General features: G+C 36.5%; 2 protein-coding genes across 2 annotated transcripts in view; both read left to right on the plus strand.

Moving 5' to 3' along the window:
* The window catches only part of LOC140139194 (uncharacterized), an 893,593-nt gene that overhangs the window by 550,402 nt on the left and 322,314 nt on the right, over positions 1–20,877 (plus strand). The gene's annotated exons all lie outside the window — the stretch shown is intronic.
* On the plus strand, positions 4,656–10,020 carry LOC140139492 (uncharacterized). Its single transcript, XM_072161227.1, has 2 exons — positions 4,656–4,951; positions 8,518–10,020. The coding sequence occupies exons 1-2, from the start codon at positions 4,859–4,861 to the stop codon at positions 8,779–8,781; spliced, it is 357 nt and encodes a 118-aa protein (XP_072017328.1). The 5' UTR covers positions 4,656–4,858; the 3' UTR covers positions 8,782–10,020.

The raw sequence follows: 20,877 nt of genomic DNA on the forward strand, positions 1-20,877 counted from the left end.
TAGCTGAAGCCGCTAGTCGGACTAGTGAAAACGTTCCAGGTGAGCGAAAACAAATAGTATAGTGTTGAAGTTAAAACTTTAATTCAACTTTTATATAGGCCTATACCGGTACTTATTATACATGTATACGTAGCTATTACCATTATACAGTAGGCCTACTATAGACATGCGGGCATGACAGCCTTAATACATTCTGATGTGAAATCGATCAGCAAGCGCATTCAATTTATTTAAATGAAGCACCCGAAGTCATTGGGTGACAACGAACTGTACATCGGCGGCTAATGTGTGCGTTTTGTGCTTACGGCTACTCAATCACACCCTTGGGTTGTATGGTAACAAAAGGTATACTTTTCGTTTCAGTAGGCGCTTTCACGCGACTTTCGTTTGATCACTTATTGACAGTAGCCTGCTAGGTAAAGCGTTAATACACTGTCAGGTCAGCTTACCGATTTAACGCCGGAAGCCCTTTGTCCCGAACAAAAGGTACCTTTCGATGAATAGCTTGTCGGAAATCAAATCGGCACAAGTGAACAAATGCGTTACATAATCTATTGCTTCTCCATCTTTAATAGCTCCATGGGGAGCATGGTCAGTCTACCCTTTTTCTTGTAAGACGGTCTGGATTTTTGTAATGTGGCGTGATCATATCGAGGGTTGAGAGCCAGAAAGCCTCAACTCACAATCACCTGCTCCCACAAAATGAGCACAAAGTCGCCAGGGCACTATAGAAGATACAGTCCATTAATTCAATAGGAAACAAAAGACATTGTGGAGGAAATATTGATTTTTGAAGACTAAACAAAGCTCATTTTGTGAGAGCTGGTCATAATGAGTTACGGCTTTTTGGTTCTGAACCCTCGATATTATGCGATTTACAGTTGTGTCCGGACCCCGGGGACCGGATAAAAAGAATGATAACAACGTCATTATCTTTCTCAACAGTTCACAACTTTCCTGTTCAGAATTCAGTTTGTGTAATCAACACAGTGATGGGCGTTTCTATGTGAAGCAGCGGAACCAGCGTAGGCCTATACAGAGCTGCATCCAGAGGTTAATCAGTTTGTTCATTGACTCAGGGATCGATATAATGGGATAGGCATCGTAGTATTACGTAACACACCGAAAGATGTAGTTTAACTCTAGACAATAGGCGCCATATTGCAGGAGGGTTAGAGTTCATAGAGGAAACGTTAAAGGTTAGTAGATTAGGTCACCCAGGCACGTCACTAATGTGTTTCACGAGTTGTAATACCGACAGGTAAAAACATTGATTTTGTAAAATTCTCCCGATTTTTTAAAATTACTAAATAAGGTTAGTACTTCAAACCATTCTTTGATGAATCTATGCAATATGACGGTAATTTTGAAACATCTAAGAATCAATCTTAAACATCTTCATGATATTCATTTTTTGCGCATGGTCAAAGCATGCTCTTGCGCTATCCACAGACTATCCGGTGGAAACTTCAAAGCAACGATCATGCGTTAATATTTACAAAATGGCGAATGATGTAGTTTAAGTCGAACAATAGCGTGACCGGCGTGACGTAGTTTTTGGCATTGTTCCTATATGCACTTTCACCCTCCTGATTGACTACTGAAAACTTGTAACATTGGAACCTTGGAGGACTACTCCTGCAACTGCTGACTATCGCATCACAAACTTGTACAAACTTACGGACACAGAATTAGACGACTTCATTTACAGAAACAAAGGATTGTGGTTTAGAGTTATACTCTCAGAGCAGGTAGGCCTATGTGATGGTTCAGTGAAAATTTCCGAGATTTTTACATGGATTTTAATTTGCTAAATGATATAAATGAAAACTAGAGCGGTTATTTCAGCTTTAAATGCTACTCTTTCCACAAATTTCATGGCTTCGAGTTGGGACTTGCACACATGCATTGACCTTCGATGGTACACAAAATTTGCTCTCCGATTTGGGATAAAGGTTATTTAGGGGTCACTTCCGGTCATTTATGAAATACCTTCAAAATGCTAATTCTTGCACACAGAGTTGGTACTTACACACATGCATTGACCTTTCAGGTACACAAAAGTTTAGGGGTCAAAGGTCAAATGTTAAAATTGGTCTGATCGAGCTTAAATTCAACAGGAATGATCCTTACAACATTCTAAGCATGTTAAAAATATTTATGACCCTAAAGGCCAAAGTTTAGAGGTCATTTCGTCAAAGGTCATTTAGGGGTCATTGCTGCTTAACGGCTACGGCTAGGTTTAGATCTATGCCTAGATCTAGTTATTATTATAATTATGTAGTACTTTTTAAAGTGCGTACCGCGAGGCAAAAATATATATGGCAAAAATGCTACCAAGATGGTTTAAAAGCACTCTGTATTAGTACAGATATTTTATAATTTGAGGCCATGAGGTGATGAACATTTTTATGTACTTCATACATTTGCAAGAAAAAAAGAAGAGTGGTATTGATGGAAATCATGATATTTAGTAACCTTAAGGGGTGGGTATGAATGTTTGGACAGTATTTATTATGGGGCATTAAAGCACATCACACATATCGAATTGCATTCTGAATACGAAGAATGTCATTCTGATATCAAATAATTTTGATTTTTTGAAATTCGCAATGTAATATACATTTTATGACAAATGATGAAAAATTTATCATTTTGATATTTAACAGTACTCGAAGTACGTAAACTGAAAGTGTATGTAGGTGGGATGAAAAGCCGACGATCAATTGAAAATTTGACCTTTCTTATTGAAGTTATGGATTTTTTCCCCAAAACACCCAAAAAAAAATAGGTCTTTTTGGAAAAAAATCCATATCTTCAATATGAAAGGTCAAAATTTTCAATTGATCGTCGGCTTTTCCTCCCAGCTACATACACTTTAAGAATAATGTCATTAGATTAATAAAATTTACTTCGAGGACCTGGTATATATAAAAAAATGTGAAAAATATCAAATTTTAATAATTTGTCATCAAATTTGTATTATATCGTAAATTTCAAAAAATGAAATTATTTGATATCAGAAAGACATTCTTCGTATTCAGAATGCAATTCGATATGTCTTATGTAGGCCTACACTCATGTCCCACAAAAATACTGTCGAAACTCTCATTCTAGATCCCTTAACAATGGAAATAAACTCTGTACCATCAGCAGGGAGGTTGCCTTTTGAAAACATCCAGAATCTGTTAGTTGACCCTCATCCCCTGACCGGGCTTGAAGTCGATGGAGTCATTAAACACTTACTGCAAGAAATGTTTACGTTTTCAAAGCGTCCGACTTTGGACCAAGTTGATCACATTCAGCCTTGTTAAATTAAAATTCTCTTAAAAGGGAAGGCTCCCATCATCTGCTGATAGGTGTTTTGGAAGCTGAATTTGTTGTCAGAATTTGTTTTGAGATCGTCCGAAGGAAAATACCTTATGACATCACGAGTCATGTGTCGGTCCGACCTTATGACATCACGAGTCATGTGTCCGTCCTCATTTTTTTTGTAGAATTAATAATAGAATAATGATTCAGCTTAGTTTTAGTGTTCTAGACATTTTTAAAAATCTGGGAGCACTATAAAATTCGCTTTAGATGAAACAGTGTATAATCATTTAATCAGACCTACAAACATGTTATCGAAATTATTATTTTGAGATGAGTAAGCGCTCGGTCACCCACCTTTGCAAAGTATTTTTGTGAGACCTGAGAGCACATCAGATACACCAGGTTGCATTTTGAATATACGATGAATGTCCATCTGATATCAAATAATTTTGATTTATTGAAATTCGCGATATAATTCAAATTTTATGGCAAATTATTAAAAATTAACATTTTTGTTTTGATACCGTAGTCTTCGAAGTAAACTAGGTAAACACTTATAAATCTAATGCTACGTATTTAAAGTGTTAGCAGCTGGGATGAAAAGCCGACCATCATATGAGAAATTTGACCTTTTATATTTAGAGAATAAAGGTATTGTTTTTAGCCCTGAGTGCATCTATCGTCTCATATAACACGGGCGACTTCATTATTTTAAGTAAAACAACGAGGCGAAGCCGTGTTGTTTTACGCCAAAATAATGATGTCGCTCGTGTTATATGAGACGATAGATGCACGACAGCGGCTAAAAAACAATACCTTTATTCTCATTCTTAAACACTTCAATAAAAATAAAAATATCATACAAATGTTGACCCCCCCCATAATGGGATCCCTCTGCAGAAGGTTGCTAATTAGTTGGCTACCCGGAAGTTAATTGCCTATGACCCATATAGAAAATACCTATATAGGCCAACTTGTTTCAAACTCATTTTAATAGCATTATTGATATACAGTCATGTAAAAACTTTTTTTGCCAATGCCGTGAAGTGTAAATTGAAAATATAGCCATTTTTTTGGTCCCCTGCTATTTTTACAAAATTCTCCATTATTATTGTTTCATATTCCTTCCATGCTTTGTTGCTGTAGTGCAGTATGGCCTCAGAAGCGCTTGAAGTTATTGAAGAAGCTGAAGAAGCACTTGAAGAAGAAGGCTCAGAAGTGGAAGATATGTCTGAAGAAGAAAAAGCCGAATTCGAAGAAGAAGTTGCAGATGCCAAAAAAATGTTGGAGAATTATCCAAGGATGCAAGTGAATTCAAAAGTTTTCACTCACGGAGGCGACAAAGCAATTTGGAATTTTTGTTACTAAAAATGTTGCAATTGGTGCAATACTTTATGGCGTGAATCTTGGCTTGTCAAAGCTGACCAAAGGTGGTGGTAGTGACGCAGAAAAGGAAGCCAACAAAAAGAAGGCGGCCGTAGTGAAAGCGATTACTACACTCATACAAACGGAAACAGATGATAGTAAAAAGCTCCTGGATTGGATGGACGCGCACAAAGATGAGACTGTCACTTTAGATGGTATTGAAGTGCCACTAGAGTCGATTTTCCATAAATATCTGGGACCAATTTCAGACGTAAGTTTAATTAGATATAATGCTTGTATCAACTATATAGTGTATCAACGTCATAGGCGTAGATCCCGGGGGATGGGGGGATAAATATCCCCCCAGGGGGGATGGTCCATACAATCATCCCGCCCCCAATGTTGACGCCTGAATATGGGTTTCTGACCAAATTAACCTCATATTTGCCCATTTTAGCCCATCAGTTTCAATCTTTCATTTTAGCTTCAATCAAAATAACAAAATTTTACGCGGGCTTCGCCAAAAGGTGCTGGATTCACTATACTTCAAGAATTTATTCCACCTCCCCCAATGTCAAAAAGAAATCTACGCCACTGGTCAACGTATTATTCTCCTCCGACGCCGGGTAGATTCTGCTCACTCCACACAAAACATCTGCTACAGTCTTTGATCTGCCAAGTGCCAATTTTAACGTATTACGTTGTTACTATCTATCCCAGTCATGATCTATTCCAGTCATACATTATAAACATCTACCAAAAAGTAATTACCCCCTTGAAATAATGGTCATTAGGCTTAAAATAAAAATTGTTTCAATTGGCGTAACATAAAAAAATTAGGGTAGGTCGGTCGGCAAATTTTTTACACACATTTAAAGCTGTAAACTGCATAAATTGGGAGAAATAAATTCTGCTTCGACTGCATATCCCAAATTTGGCATAAAATCAACCGTTTATGGGAATAATTGTCATTATTTAAAGGGGCTAATTATTTTTTGGTAGATGAAGCTCCAGGTACATCCGGGAGTTTGATACTAAAATGACATGAATAAGATAACGCGACTATGGTAGTCCATACAGGACCAACGCAATATTTAGCACTATAATCAACGCCGTCAGCCACGCCTGACGCGTGACTATCGTACTAAATGGAGCGTGGTCCTCCTTGAAGGACTACGACTATGGTCATGATTCATGAGTATTTTAATATTCATAAGTCATTGGCCAATTAAAAGCTTTTGTCTCGTATGCTTGATGACGTCATGGGAAAGAGTTAAACCAATTGGCAGACGGTTTGTGTGTAGTGGGCGGAATCAAACCTGCGGCGCGGAGGAGCAAAAATATTAACATACAGAGGTCGTCCATGTTTTTTTGACATTTTAAGCTTCATGCAAGGCCTAGACCCGTGGAGATTTTTCACAAATGATATTAAACTTAAGCTGAATGGGAATTTTGACCAGGGAAACCTCGTACATCTGATTGTTGACTGTTGTTAAACAGTGGCGTGGCCAACACTCTTTCTGAGGGTGGGCAAAGGGGCAAGACAAATTTTAAGGGGGGGCAAACATTGACGAAAATTGTCAAAAATGGGCTAAAAAGTACAAAAAGGTCTACAAATCATAAATATCAGGGCGGCCACTGTCGGGGGGGCCAGCTTCCTCCTTTACCCCCTGGCTACGGTACTGTGTTTATACCCAAAGGATTGCAAATCACCACACACGCAGCAAACACAAAACGTTTTCACATTATTTGCAAAAGGTTGACAGAAAACGTGTAAATGTTATAATATCTAAATGGTATATGAAAGGTATAACATGTTTTTATAACATTCAGAAACGTTTTTGAAAACTTTTTTCCAAATATTCTATCATAATGTTATTTAAATGTTGACAAGATATTTTTCAAAATATGTTGCAAAAATATTTCCCAAAATATTTGACAATAACATGTTGACAACATTTAAAATTTAAATGCAAAACGTTTTAACGTTTTCAAGACCTTTTATATAACCCGGTATTTTAATAATAAGAAACATTTTCACCAAAACCACAATAAAACCCGTTTAAAACGTTACTAAAACGTTTTGTGTTTGTTGGGCAGTCATTTTGCAATATTACACACATATTTTATTGGGATGATGTACACGAGAAACCAAAAAAGAAACCGCCGGGAATTAAACATTTTCAAATACGTTTTTGTATGGAAAATTTGAGAACTCTATCATCCTCATATACACTAAGCCAAAAAAGAAACTTATAATTTTTCACAAGATCATATCTTAAAATCCTCTCCATAAAAATAAACAAAAATTGCACATAGGATTACTCCAATACTCTACCCTAAACACAGGTCAGTAACCAAACAGTTGTCCAACTAACACAACAGCAAAATGCACTGACATGCAACACCTTCCTGGACCACATTCACAGCGCAACAGATTTCTTTGGCTGGGTTCCAATTATTCGCCTGTACATGAACAAAATTACACAGGATTACTTCAATACTCTACTCTAAACACATGTCAGTAACCAAGCAGTTGTCCAACTGACACAACAGTAAAATGCACTGACACAGAACAGCTTCCAGGATCACATTCACAGGCGAATAATTGGAACCCAGCCAAAGAAATCTGTTGCGCTGTGAATGTGGTCCAGGAAGGTGTTGCATGTCAGTGCATTTTGCTGTTGTGTCAGTTGGACAACTGCATAGTTAGTGACATGTGTTTAGAGTAGAGTATTGAGGCAATCCTGTGTAATTTTGGTTAATTTTGATAGACAGGATTCTAAGATATGACCTTGTGAAAAATTATAAGTTTCTTTTTTGGCTTTGTGTATTATACTGCGCCCAGAAAGTATCCTTACACTTGGATCAAAATTCATGATTTTAAAACTAAACAAGTTTGGGTAAATTAATTTTTTTCAATAGATGCACTATTTATTCATGCACATAATGACACCCATTAAATCCAATGTGACCTCAGAAGTAAAGTTACAAGCATTTGATTAGACGAAGTCCAGTTTTAAAAGTGCAAACTGCCCTATACACGCCAGATCGGAGCATGCGACTACAATGTACAGCCATTACGGACAATAACGGTGGCCACACAATATATTGATGGGATCAAAAGAACTTAAACAAAAGGAACTACAGAGAACTGAAACAAAAGAACTGAAAAATGAAATAAAAGTTGTGAAAAGTACAGAGAAGAAATAAATAAAAACATACCGCTTCAATAGGGCAGTTTGTCACTTTTAGAACTGGATCTTCGTCCAAATAAATACTTGTAACTTTTTCTGGAGGTCACATTGGATTCAATGTGGTGTCATAATGTGCAATGCTGCTATAAAAAAAATTAATAAGTTTTAAAATTAGGAATTTTTTACCAAGTGTAAGGATACTTTCTGGGCGCAGTATATTTTATTTCTAGTAAATATAATGATTACTCAATTATTTGAAAACCTTGGGCATAGTAACCGGTAAGTATAGGAGACTGTCCAGAGTTCGCCTGGACGGCTCTTTTAAAAGCCACCACATATTCAGTAGAAGAGGAGTACCTACAATTAACGACTTTTTTCAGAGCCACATCTCTTTAGTGGATAAAGGGCAGCTCACTTTAACGGCTCTTTTCAGAGGCACGAAATATTTAGTAGGAAAAGGGGACTCGTTTAGAGCCACAACTCTCAGTGGACAAGGGGCAGCTCACTTTAACGGCTCTTTTCAGAGCCACCAACAATTCAGTACGAAATAACGATTCGTCTATATTTCATACAATTTTAGTACCTTTTGTTTGTTATTGTTAACCTAAGTCCTACCTCAATAAACCATTTTATTTTGCAGGCTGTGGACCTAGCCTTCAATGCAGCTAAACCCTTGCAGAAGAAGGTTGAGAGCAAGTATACTTGGGACGTCCCGACTGCCGACGATATCGCAAAATTACTGGATGCTTCTACAGCCTTCCTAACGGCATTTGACAACTTCCGAAAGTTTGCAGATGAACATTCATCTGACTTTCCCACCCTGAAGAGCCTGCCGTTGACACAAGCAGACATAGATGATTTAACCAGCCAACTAGACGCCGTTAAAAAAATGCCCTTTTATTAAGAACAATAATAACATCGATAATGGATTGCTAACACGTTTTCTAAAATTATTTAATATACTCCGAAAAATATTAATTATAGGGACATTTCGTGATCCACAGTATCATCTCCACCACTTTTGTCAAAAAAGTTGAGATTTTTATACCACTGGAAATCTCTGGTTATATAATGTAAAATTACAACACATAATCCGTCGGCTGTATTCCACAGTGGCGTTAAGTGATTTTTGGCCTTTTTTGAAAATTGGCACATATATTTTTAATGATGTTCTCTTTCATTTTTCTAAGGCTCATCTGTCAAAATTAGCTAATTAATTAGTAATTAATTAATTAATTAAATGTGGCGTATAGTTACAAAGTGAAATTTTATGTTTTCCATAGTGGCGTAACGACTATACGATTCTTTTTATACACATTTTATAATGTCGGCAAAAATGAAAAACATTGTATGTCATAGTGGCGTACACCTCGCTACATGTCATAGTGACGTATCCCAATTATTTCGTCAATTTCGAGGAAATTGGACATAAGAGACGATTATTTCTTCCAAATATATTTCTTAACAAATTGACACAAAAAAATGACTAAAAGCAATATGCTGTTTGGAAATATGGCCGTTTAAAAAAAAATTACCGACCGAAGCTACCCCGCTGACCGAAGTTACCCCATTTGACGGTAGACATTCAAGAAATAGTCTATTCTTGCAAATAATTTATTTGCAATATAGAACAAAACAATTACTTTCCACCAGAATTATGTTATTGTCTGATACATATTCCACTCGGAATTACAAATTAGTAAAATTAAAATTATTTGATATCCGAAAGACATTCTTCGTATTCAGAATGCAATTCGATATGTCTGATGTGCTCTCATGACCAAAAAAAAAAAAACACCTCGAAACGCTCATTCCAGATCCCTTAACAATCCAAAACATCTCACATAAATTGTAGACAGGTATCGTTTCCTCCACAATTACGTTCGATGCCACAAAAATATATCGCCGACCTCTACTTCACCACGGCCACTGCTCTTAAACTATATAAAATGTTTGGAATTTTGTTGACAAATATATTTTTACATCATGTCAATAAACGAGCCATGGGTCATAGTAAACAATAACTCACTCCCACGCGGGTGTAGATTGCAGACAAGTTTCAAACTTTCTTTAAAAATCCAAAAATGATGACCTTATTTAGAATTAAAATGAGTACAAGCAAGCGTGATATTGGTTCAGTGTTTCTTAAGGGCGTACTACACCCATATACTGGTTTAATTGGTCTAAATAAATATTTTTTCATTTATAGCTAGGCGATATATGCACGAATCATGTGAAATAAAAAAAAATATGAAAAAAAGAAGAAAAAAAGTGCTTTTAAACAATTGTAGTAAGTCATTTTAGCCCTATATATATTTTGTTTACTGTATCCTAGTTACTCAGATGCGTGTTTCATAACAAACCATGATTTATTCTATTCAGCATGTTCAAGTAGGGTACATGAATAGAATACATTAAATCCTTTGTTATACTCTCTATAGAAAATCTAGTGGTGCATGCAAAATATATAAACACTTACACAATGGATGTATAGTCACTAGTCAATAATATTATAATGTTTTGTTAGGAGAAGAAAAGGCTATTAGGTCACCGTATGTCAGGTTATAGGTCAATTGGTTCAGGTCAAATTTAAGCATCAATTTTGAATACACATGTGAGAGTTTGTGATATCATAATGAGGAATAATTTTGATATTCTGTCTTTAACTGGATATATATCGAGAAGTGCAAGGTGGATATACTAATATACCTTGGGATGTAAATGGTGAGTACAATTTAGAATGCCTAGTTGAGACGGATTTCACAAATAAATATAAAATAGTTACCAAAATCACAAACGTTAAGCTTACGGAAAACTACCCAATATGGTGGTATAGGTGACAAGAAATACAATTTTTTCAACATTGCTGTAGTATGGTTGTGGTAACCTGTTACCTGTGGCTTAATTAAGTTTCAGTGAAATAATGTCGCAAGTTAAAAATACAAAATATAGCTCAACATTGAAAATAGAAGCATTTTAACCAGTTCCTTTTTGATAGTTGTGGAGCACCAAGTTCATGAAGTCATAAAAGAAATCAGGAACCACTTATTCCCATTTTACATATCAACTTTATTTCCCTAACGTGTTAGCAACACATATCCAAAATTTTAACGAAATCCGTTGATAGTAAGCTTTCCAAAATGAAGTGAATTTAAATCATCAGTGATGTACCACCTTTTGGCTTCTACTTTTAAAAGCATGTAAGCTACGTTGATACCGATGCCACCAATAAAACGAGAAGATTTGCCCTTCATTTTGCATACCACTTTGTCCAATTTTTTTTTGTAATTTCTTCACAAAATGCAAAAAAATGCCAAAAAAAATCAATGGGTGTAGTACCCCCTTAACATGCTTAAGATAGCTCTTTAATTATTTTTTTATCATATATCTTTTTATGTTGAAGCATATGGCTAGCACGCAGAGCTTTAAAGGTCATATATTTTGCTCGGACAACATGATATCATTGGCAAGCTAATATTATGAAGACAGTGAAAATGACTCCTTTTTTTGAGAAAATAAGACGTTTAAAATTGAGATTCCGCAAAAACCATCTTAAGCGGTGAGTTCCTTCGAACGAGACAGATTTGACCTAGAAAAAAGTTGACGTCATGAAATGAGATGTGCCTGCTTTGAGAGAAGGGACTGTAACCGCTCTCAATGCACAGAACGTATACTGTTGTTGTCCTTAGAAAAAAAAGTCTAATCAAGTGTTACAAATTTAATGGTTTTTAAACATATGGATAAAATCAGACGCTTCTTTTTGATATATAATAGTAAATTGTGATATTACTATTCATATGTATATCAAGTTTTTGAGAAATATTTGGACTAAACAATAAAAAATATTTTAAACCAATTTTACCGTGCAATTTTAGAATTTGAGCGTGATGTATACCGATATTGTATTTATTATGCAAATTTCAATGGCCTTTTGTTCGAACCTTCCCGATTTCTCGTTGAACAAGGTCGCATATTATACACATGACTGAATGTCAAAAGAGCTCATATTCAGGGCTCATGTGTATATAACATGACTCTTCATTTACTGTGACGTCACCAGTCTCCTGCCATGGAAATCAATTTTGCTTCGAGCGGGGGAAGGACCGTATATTGGTGTACGAGGCATAATTGACAAACACAATTTCCCTTTTTCAGGAGAAATAAAAATTGCAACGAGTGTCAACTTGTAAATGCAATAATTATTCTCTTCGAATGGAGTTAAACTTGTTTTTGCAATACAGGGTGTCTCAATAAAAATAGGCCCTGTGGATTGGAGGACTTAACTTAAAAATGTCGGCAGTAAAATTAAAATTTTGTTGAAGATTCAAAAACCATAACGTTTCTTCTATTAAATGATGCACAAATCATCAAAATCCGTACACGTGTCACTGAGATAATTGGGATTTTACAAATAGACCAATTTTTGGGCCGTTCCAATGGGGCAATACACATCAAACACTAAAGTCGTATACAGACTCCGAGTATTGTACGTACAATATTGTATGTACAATATGTACGTTATTTAATCTATTGCCATTCTATTTCCAGTAATGTTTAAGTTCTAACGAATGTTTGATGACGAAAAATCGATAATATGTTACATACAATATCTAGCAGAAATATATTATCGATTTTACGTCATCAAACATTCGTTAGAACTTAAACATTACTGGAAATAGAATGGCAATAGATTAAATAACGTACATATTGTACATACAATATTGTACGTACAATAAAAAGTCTGTATACTGCTTAATGTGCTGCATGGACAAAAAGAAATGAAGTAAACTCTCAGTCTTGCTGGGTACGAGTTAAAAAATTTAAACCAATCAATCAATCTCACAAAGAATGTTTTTCACACCTTTCTGATACGTGAAAATAATTATATAAAAATATTGTTCAAATATTTCTGAAGCAACAATCAGTCCAAGGGGTCACTTAAGTTTCCCAGTATACACATGCGTAACCAGAAAAACACGAAAAAGGTTTCTTTTCCAAGAATATATTTCACGAATGGCGTTTAGGGGGGTCAACAACGCTAGTTGATGCGCGACTAGTGATTTTCAAAACACAGCCAAAACAGGATTTACCCTTTTGAGCAAAAACACCAATACAGGAATTTAGCACATTTTTAACATGACATAAGCAGGATTTTTATTTGAAAGGAAGCTCCAATACAGGATTTAAAAAGAATACAACCTTTATATGTTTTTTTAATCATTTTCAAATATTTATAATGTTTGAGTGATGGTCATGATGCAAATCAGTGGAGGAAACACGCTTTAAGAATTCTCGCTATTCACAATAAGGGCGCCGCCAGCGGTTTGCGATGTAGTCGTGATGTATCATGGGAAAAGGTCGACATCAAGTCCGCGCAATACGAATATTACCATGCTATTACATAGGAACACGTGACAATATTTTTTAGTTTGTCAAAATAAAGGTGTTACACGCGAATCGATACTCAATAATACTTAATAATGTGATTTGAAATGTGCACAATTAATTTTTTCTCTATCGATTTGAGTGTAATACCGTTATATTGACAAACTAAAAAATATTGTCACGTGTTCCTATGTAATAGCATGATGGTAATATTCGTATTGCGCGGACTTGGATGTCGACCTTTCCCATGATACATCACGATTACATCGCAAACCGCTGGCGGCGCCCTTATTGTGAATAGAAAGAATTATAGCGTGATCAATAAAATGAGGTAACAACTATAGCGTTGTTGATCCCGCATGCCACCCGATTATATATTTTTGAAAACGATTATTTTCCCTTTTTCAAAAATGTCTTGATAAAATATTGGAAATTTAGAGAATATCTATCAACATTTCTTTAAAAATCTGTCATTTTATAAAGAATTTACCAAACATGTCTTGACAAATGTGTAATTTTAATGTATTTTGATGTCAGAAAGGTAGCCAATTGGCTGCCTTTTGTCTTGCTTCTAAAAAGGCAGCCAATTGGCTGTCTTTTTCATGTCTGAAAGGTAGCCAATTGGCTGTCTTTTTTCTTACATCTGAAAAGGTAGCCAATTGGCTACATTTTTGATATTTGAAAGTAACTAATTGTCTGTCCAATTGGCTACTTTTTGGGAGCAAGGCATAATGTAGCCAATTGGCTACCTTTCAGATACCAAAATACGTTGGAATGCCATAATGTCAAGATATTTTTTATAAACTTTTCTATAAACTGATAATTTTATCAAGACATTTTTGAAAAAGGATAAATAATCGTTTTCAAAAATATATAATCACGGACACTATGAACCTTAACTGGTCCCCATGGTTCTTTTGTTGCTTGAGAAAATGTATGAACTATATTTTAGAAAGTATATTTTTCAGTGTTGGAATTAATCATACGGGCTGTATCGAAATAATTGGCACCCATCAGGTTTTATGATTATTGAAAAGCCAGCTACTGCCAAATGCAATCTTGGATCTTCTTGAAATGACCATGGTGGCTAGTTATATTGCTGTTTATGACATTAATCAACAAATTATTTGGATCCTATGTTGTATTTTGATGTGGCAGTCATGTCCATATCACTGGAAACTGATGGGTGCCAATCATTTTTAAACAGACCGTATTTTTATGCGCAGCAAAATTTGCTTTGATTACTTTTCTCTTGGTACATTCACATACTTCAGTGTGTAAGTCTATGGCATAAAAATGCTCCTCAACTCCAAAATTGTGTAGCAAATTGATACAATTGTGTAGCATTTTGCTACGTGATACTAGCTATTTCCAATGCTGAATATTATTATTAACCCAAAGAGAAAGGTGTGGAAAAACATTCTTTGAGAGATTGATTGATCGGTTGGTTGATGTTTTCAACTCGTACCCGGCAAGACTGAGAATTTTCTTCATTTCTTTCTTCCATTCTAAACTACAATGCAGCACATTATGTGTATTGCCCCATTGGAATGGTCCAAAAATGGGTCTATTTGTACAATCCCAATTATCTCAGTGATGCGTGAACAGATTTTGATGAATTGTGTACCATTTTAAAGAAGAAACGTCATGGTTTTTGAATCTACAATTTTTTTTTTGATTTTACTGCCAACATTTTAAGTTACGTGCCCTAATCCACAGGGCCTATTTTTATTGAGACACCCTGTAGATATGCCCTTTAAGGAAATCAGATTGATCGTCCAACCTTGTTCTCACGAACGGAACAAAACAAAAAGGATGTCCTTTTAAATACATTACATTATATTGAGCAGATGGTTTCTTTTCTTACCAGTTAATAGTAGGCATATTTAAGATTTACATGACCACGAGAGTATAAGAAGGATTGACGGTCAATATCGACTCTTTGAGATAATGAGCATGTTTCACGCAGTCAAGTTAGCTCAATCGATAAGGCGTTCGACTATGGTGCGAGAGATTGCGGGTTCGAACCCTGGCGGTGCCTAGTACGCTCTCGTGGAAAATTGAGTTAGCTTGAGATTCCCCTGGACAAGGAACTTACTGCCAATTTGTCTCGTTGTAACCCGTACGAAACTCGGGGAGCTGATCCTGGTTGTGAAGGTTATTTGTGGAATGCCTAGGGTGTGCGCTCTTTAAGCAGCAAAGTCCCTGAAATGTTGTTTAACCCTAACAGAACTAGGACTCACTAAAGCTCACTATTAAAACCGCTCTGCGTGCATGCATTCCACGGGACTTGATGACGCAATCAGACCAAGTCATATATACCCAGGGAATCGTTGGCCGGGCCAACGTCACCTGTGTAGCTACATGCTGGGGATCTTCTGCGTGGCATGCGAGGGGTCCGAGGTTCGAATCCCGGGGTGCCAAGTGACTTTCTTCTTCATCTTCTCTCCTTTTCGTTCCTTCTTTCCCTTCCGATAGCCAAAAACCTCAGGTAGGGTTAGGGTTAGTGACCATGCATATTTTCCCTATATGCCTTCTTAACCCTAACAGAACTAGGACTCACTAAAGCTCACTATTAAAACCGCTCTGCGTGCATGCATTCCACGGGACTTGATGACGCAATCAGACCAAGTCATATATACCCAGGGAATCGTTGGCCGGGCCAACGTCACCTGTGTAGCTACATGCTGGGGATCTTCTGCGTGGCATGCGAGGGGTCCGAGGTTCGAATCCAGGGGTGCCAAGTGACTTTCTTCTTCATCTTCTCTCCTTTTCGTTCCTTCTTTCCCTTCCGATAGCCAAAAAACCTCGGGTAGGGTTAGGGTTAATGGTTTGTGGAATGATGTGGGCCGTAGTGGTAAGCGACAACCTGTAAAGTGTGCTTAGGCTTGTGGATCAACGTCTAGGCGTTGTGCCCGTGCGTAGCGCACTATAAATCACTGCGCTTTTTTTTCGACCCCTGTAGTATGGATTTTCACCCATTCCCCCTCCTTGAGTTAGCCGGCACTTTTGGGAGGGGCACGAGTTCATTTTATTCTAATTAGCTGAAAGAGCCGATATCAGCCCTAAATCCGTCCTCTGCTGTCGTGGTCACTACAAAGTTCTTTTTGTATTGTTGGTTTATTCTGTTTTTCTCAGCAACACATAAATTTACGATACTTGTGCTAGTGTAACTACTTGTGCCAGTGTTAGGTGTAGTTTTTATTTTAATTATTGTACATGGGAACCAAGGGAGAACAGTGCCAGTGCATTGATTGGTCACCCCAGGTTAAATAATAAATAAATAGATAAATAAATAGATAAATTCTTCGTAGCGTAGTATATTATATAATAATATGTTTTTAGTGCTTTTGTATTCATGTGAGTCGATATTAACGCTTCATAAAACGTCGCCTGGCTCCGCCTAAACTTATTTGCGGAACGACTCTTTCCACAACTTGCGCGCTTTATCACTGAAGCCGAACGAGAAGAAAATATGTACGCCTTGCAGAGAAGAAATAATAATAGCAATCCACCAGACTACCTCCACGTCTGCAGCACTTGCAATAAACATCAGGATCCAACAAAGACCAAGAACAGATGATACCTATAAGAGGAGTGATATAAAGCAAATAAAGACGCAGGCTTAAGTCTCAAATTCCTAGTAAAATGGTAAAATAATACTTTGGCAAGGATTGCCATCAGTATAATATGGCAAATAAATTACTTGGAAGTGAGTAAGCCTTTATGGAATAATATACGACTTCGGTCACATTTTAACAATTATGAAACAAAATTTCTAAAAATTGCAACTGTAATGAAGGTTTTCTGGTCATCTTAAGGGATGGGGTATGAACGTTTGGACAGTATTTATTGTGGGACATGAGAGCACATCAGACATATCGAATTGCATTCTGAATACGAAGAATGTCCTTCTGATATCAAATAATTTTGATTTTTTGAAATTCGCAATGTAGTACACATTTTATGGCAAATCATTAAAAGTTGATATTTTTGATATTTAACAGTACTCGAAGTAAACTTTATAAATCTGATGATTTATACTTAAAGTGTATGTAGGTGGGATGAAAAGCCGACGATCAATTGAAAATTTTGACCTTTCGTATTGAAGATATGGATTTTTTTCCCAAAACGCCAAAAAAAATTAGGTCTTTTTGGGCAAAAAATCCATATCTTCAATATGAAAGGTCAAAATTTTCATTTGATCGTCGGCTTTTCCTGCCAGCTACATACACTTTAAGAATATATCATTAGATTTATAAAATTTACTTCGAGGACTGTAATATATCAAAAATGTGAAAAATAACAAATTTTAATAATTTGTCATAAAATTTGTATTATATCGTGAATTTCAAAAACTGAAAATTATTTGATATCAGAAAGACATTCTTCGTATTCAGAATGCAATTCGATATGTCTGATGTCGAAACGCTCAAAACGCTCAAAACGCTCATTCCAGTTCCCTTAAGCCGAAATAATGAATTAAATTGAACGAAACCCTACTTTCCATTTTGGCTGCAGGGCAACCGCTAGAGGGTGGTAAGGGGCCGAGACACTCCTATACACTTACTGATGTTGAATCATCAGGTGTCAAATACTTTGTTGCAAAGTTATGAACCTTTTGTATGTCCATTTCCTTGTGTTTTCTATTGTTTTGTTCTCACTTTTTGCATATATCTCAGTTTCATTATTATCGACTTTATAATTAAAGACGAATTAAAAAGACTAGTTTGCGTCCGACGTCCGTGCAATGGCGTGGCGTGATTGGTTACTGACCTGCGCAGAACGGCATTATTCGTTTGGTTGACAGGACGTCATACGCAAACTAGTCGTTTTAATTCTGTCTTCATTTATAGATCTGGTTACATGTTAAATTTGATGCCAAGTATAAACCTGATGGCAATCATAGGTTATTTCTTCATGTAATTTTACACGAAATTCGGGATAGGGTAAGGGGTAGTTTAGGGTTAGGTAGAGTATTTTACACTTTAAACAGAAGCCATGTACATAAACACGCAAATTTATGAACACAGCGCAGTGATGGTTAATCTGCCACCCTGATCCCGTTACCTAGTCGTTGAAATGAGGAAATACAACATGTGTCACTTTCAAACTCTACATTTTGTTAATCAAATGGGTATGACCAGAGAAGCGTCGTGCCGAATGAGGTATCAAAATAAGCAGCACAAACTCTTCTTTTTTTTTTTTTTTCACTTTTGTAAAAGATACTGTTGTATTCAGTATAATTTTAATTAATTATTCACAGAACTTTTTGCTTGAAATATTTGTCGGTTGGCAAACACCTACCTTTGTAAATAACACAGTCTCTCTCCAGGTGTCCCTCTCGACCACTTTATTCTGAAGCCTATTGGACGTTTGACTGGCTTTACGAAGCTGAATCATGGTTATGACAACCAGTGTGGTATTCAAGACTATAGATAAAGCAACAGGCAATCCAAAGGCAAGCACGTTAGTAAGCTGTGCTATTATCCAACAATCTTCCCCGCCATATACTTTGCCGTCGTTTGAAGACGCGAGAAGGAAATGCAATGACACAACTGAGCCCGAAACAAGTAATGGTAAACCCCATCCAATCACCTGTAGAATTCCTGATACTTTGCTGCTTTCGGGAATGATTTGTAACTTTTTCCATCCAAACTGGTAGAATAGAATGAAAGCAATTATGGATGTCCATGTAAACGTTGCGAGCCAGAAGTAATGTTTCATCACGCCAAATGTAACGCAAACATGGTCAGACACGCTAAAAGTATCAGGCAAGAGTGTGAAGAGTTGAGCTAAGAATAACGCAAAAGATAAACTCATAATTCCATAACCATAAATATTTCGAAGTTGTTTGAATCTGACGTAAGTTGTCAAAGTTCCTAACTCTCCAAACATGGACATTGTAGTCGTAATAAAGCTGACAATATCAAGAGGTGTTATTGAAAGCTGTCCGACAACATCAAGGCGCAAATCTGAAAACGAGTGGTAGCAAACCTGGGCGTCTTGGTTAGGCAAAATGATGAAGTCACTGCTTTGAAATTCCTTGACCGAGTAGACCAAAAGTGTTCCGTTGTTTTTTAACAAATATTCTGAGGAATTCAACGTCACGAAAGCACAACCAAGAGCAGTGAAATTAATCGTTTTGCCACATACAAGAAACATTCCCATGCCTTGAAAATCTTGAATGCGTTGAATTTCAGGCTCTCCAAAATTGAATAGTTCATAGTAAATAATATATATTGGTGTAATGTAGGCGTATGTAGGGATAAAAAGAAGTGAGCTCAAGTCCGAGTCGTTATCAAAAACAAAACTCAGATGGAGACCCTGTATACCAGTCTCCCTTGCAATTGTACCGTAATGTTTCATTAGGACGTTTATCACATGCAATGAACACCTCCATTTTCACAACTCCACAAAATAATTCTTGACGCGTACTGTTCCCGTAAGTTACACTAGAATTTATTTCACGTTCAAGTTTGGTCTTCAGAAACTGAAGTATCTCAAAACCGTTTTCCCGATTGTCCATTTCAAATGCTCGCCATTCCATATTATCAAAAGTTTCCAAACTATATTCTTGGATGATTAGTTGTTTGTATCTAAAGAGATAATCCTTTAAACATTGAACAACGTCAACTACTTGTTTTGGTGTCTTAAAGAAAAGCTGAAAGTGCTGCTCCGAGCATTTCCAGTTCTTGATGATCATGAAGCTTTTGTTATTGTTCAGAACACATTCAGTGGACAGGGGTGACAGTGAATACCCAGGCCTGCATGATATCTTCTTGCACGATTGCGTAATCGGATCATGAGCTTCATTTTCAAGGCATGTTTGTACTTTTGTAGGCTCTACAGACTTGTGCGCACGAAATTTCCACATGGTCTGGATTCCACCTGTCCCACGTTGACAGAACGTTTCAATGCTTCCGTGTTCGCAGAGGTAACAATAAAGATTTTTATATTCTTTAAAACAAATTGAACCATGGCGGAAAACTAGAGATTCGCATTTTTTTAAAATTGCTGGTTCGGTAGAGGTCGGGCAGCGAGGATTACGGTAACAAAGACGCAACTGATTACCGATTACAAATTCCTGGCTTTCTTCGTTTTCAACATTCAAAAATGTACCTCCGATTTGTAAAAACATTTGTAAGCAATCACGAGAATTAAAAGAAAGCATATTCCAAGGATATAATTCATTTGCTTTACGATAGTTACACACCGCGCAAAACATGTTTCGAAAGTTATAGCCATACTTGTCAAACATGATCATACCATCGATTTGACTTGTGCAAAGTGTTTTCACATTTATGTCTTTCCAAGAAGGCGGACATTGATTAACCAATAGTACGCTGTGTACTACGAAATCATAACAGCCGTAAAGCTTGGGATTTATCAAGGTATTTGATTGGATGGGCGATGAGGTGTTACATATGACGTCATAATCAAAACAACAATCTCCAAATGCAGCACAATCAGGGTCACATCTGCAAGAGTCTACACGGTTATGATGACATCGACCTTCACAGCTATTGACATCGTCGATGAAAAGAGAAATGCCTAAAATGTTGTCCCACAATTCTAGATATAAGATACAAAGAGTGCAAAAGCATACTACATC

Source organism: Amphiura filiformis, chromosome 18 (assembly GCF_039555335.1).
Source record: "Amphiura filiformis chromosome 18, Afil_fr2py, whole genome shotgun sequence".
Lineage (NCBI taxonomy): Eukaryota > Metazoa > Echinodermata > Ophiuroidea > Amphilepidida > Amphiuridae > Amphiura > Amphiura filiformis.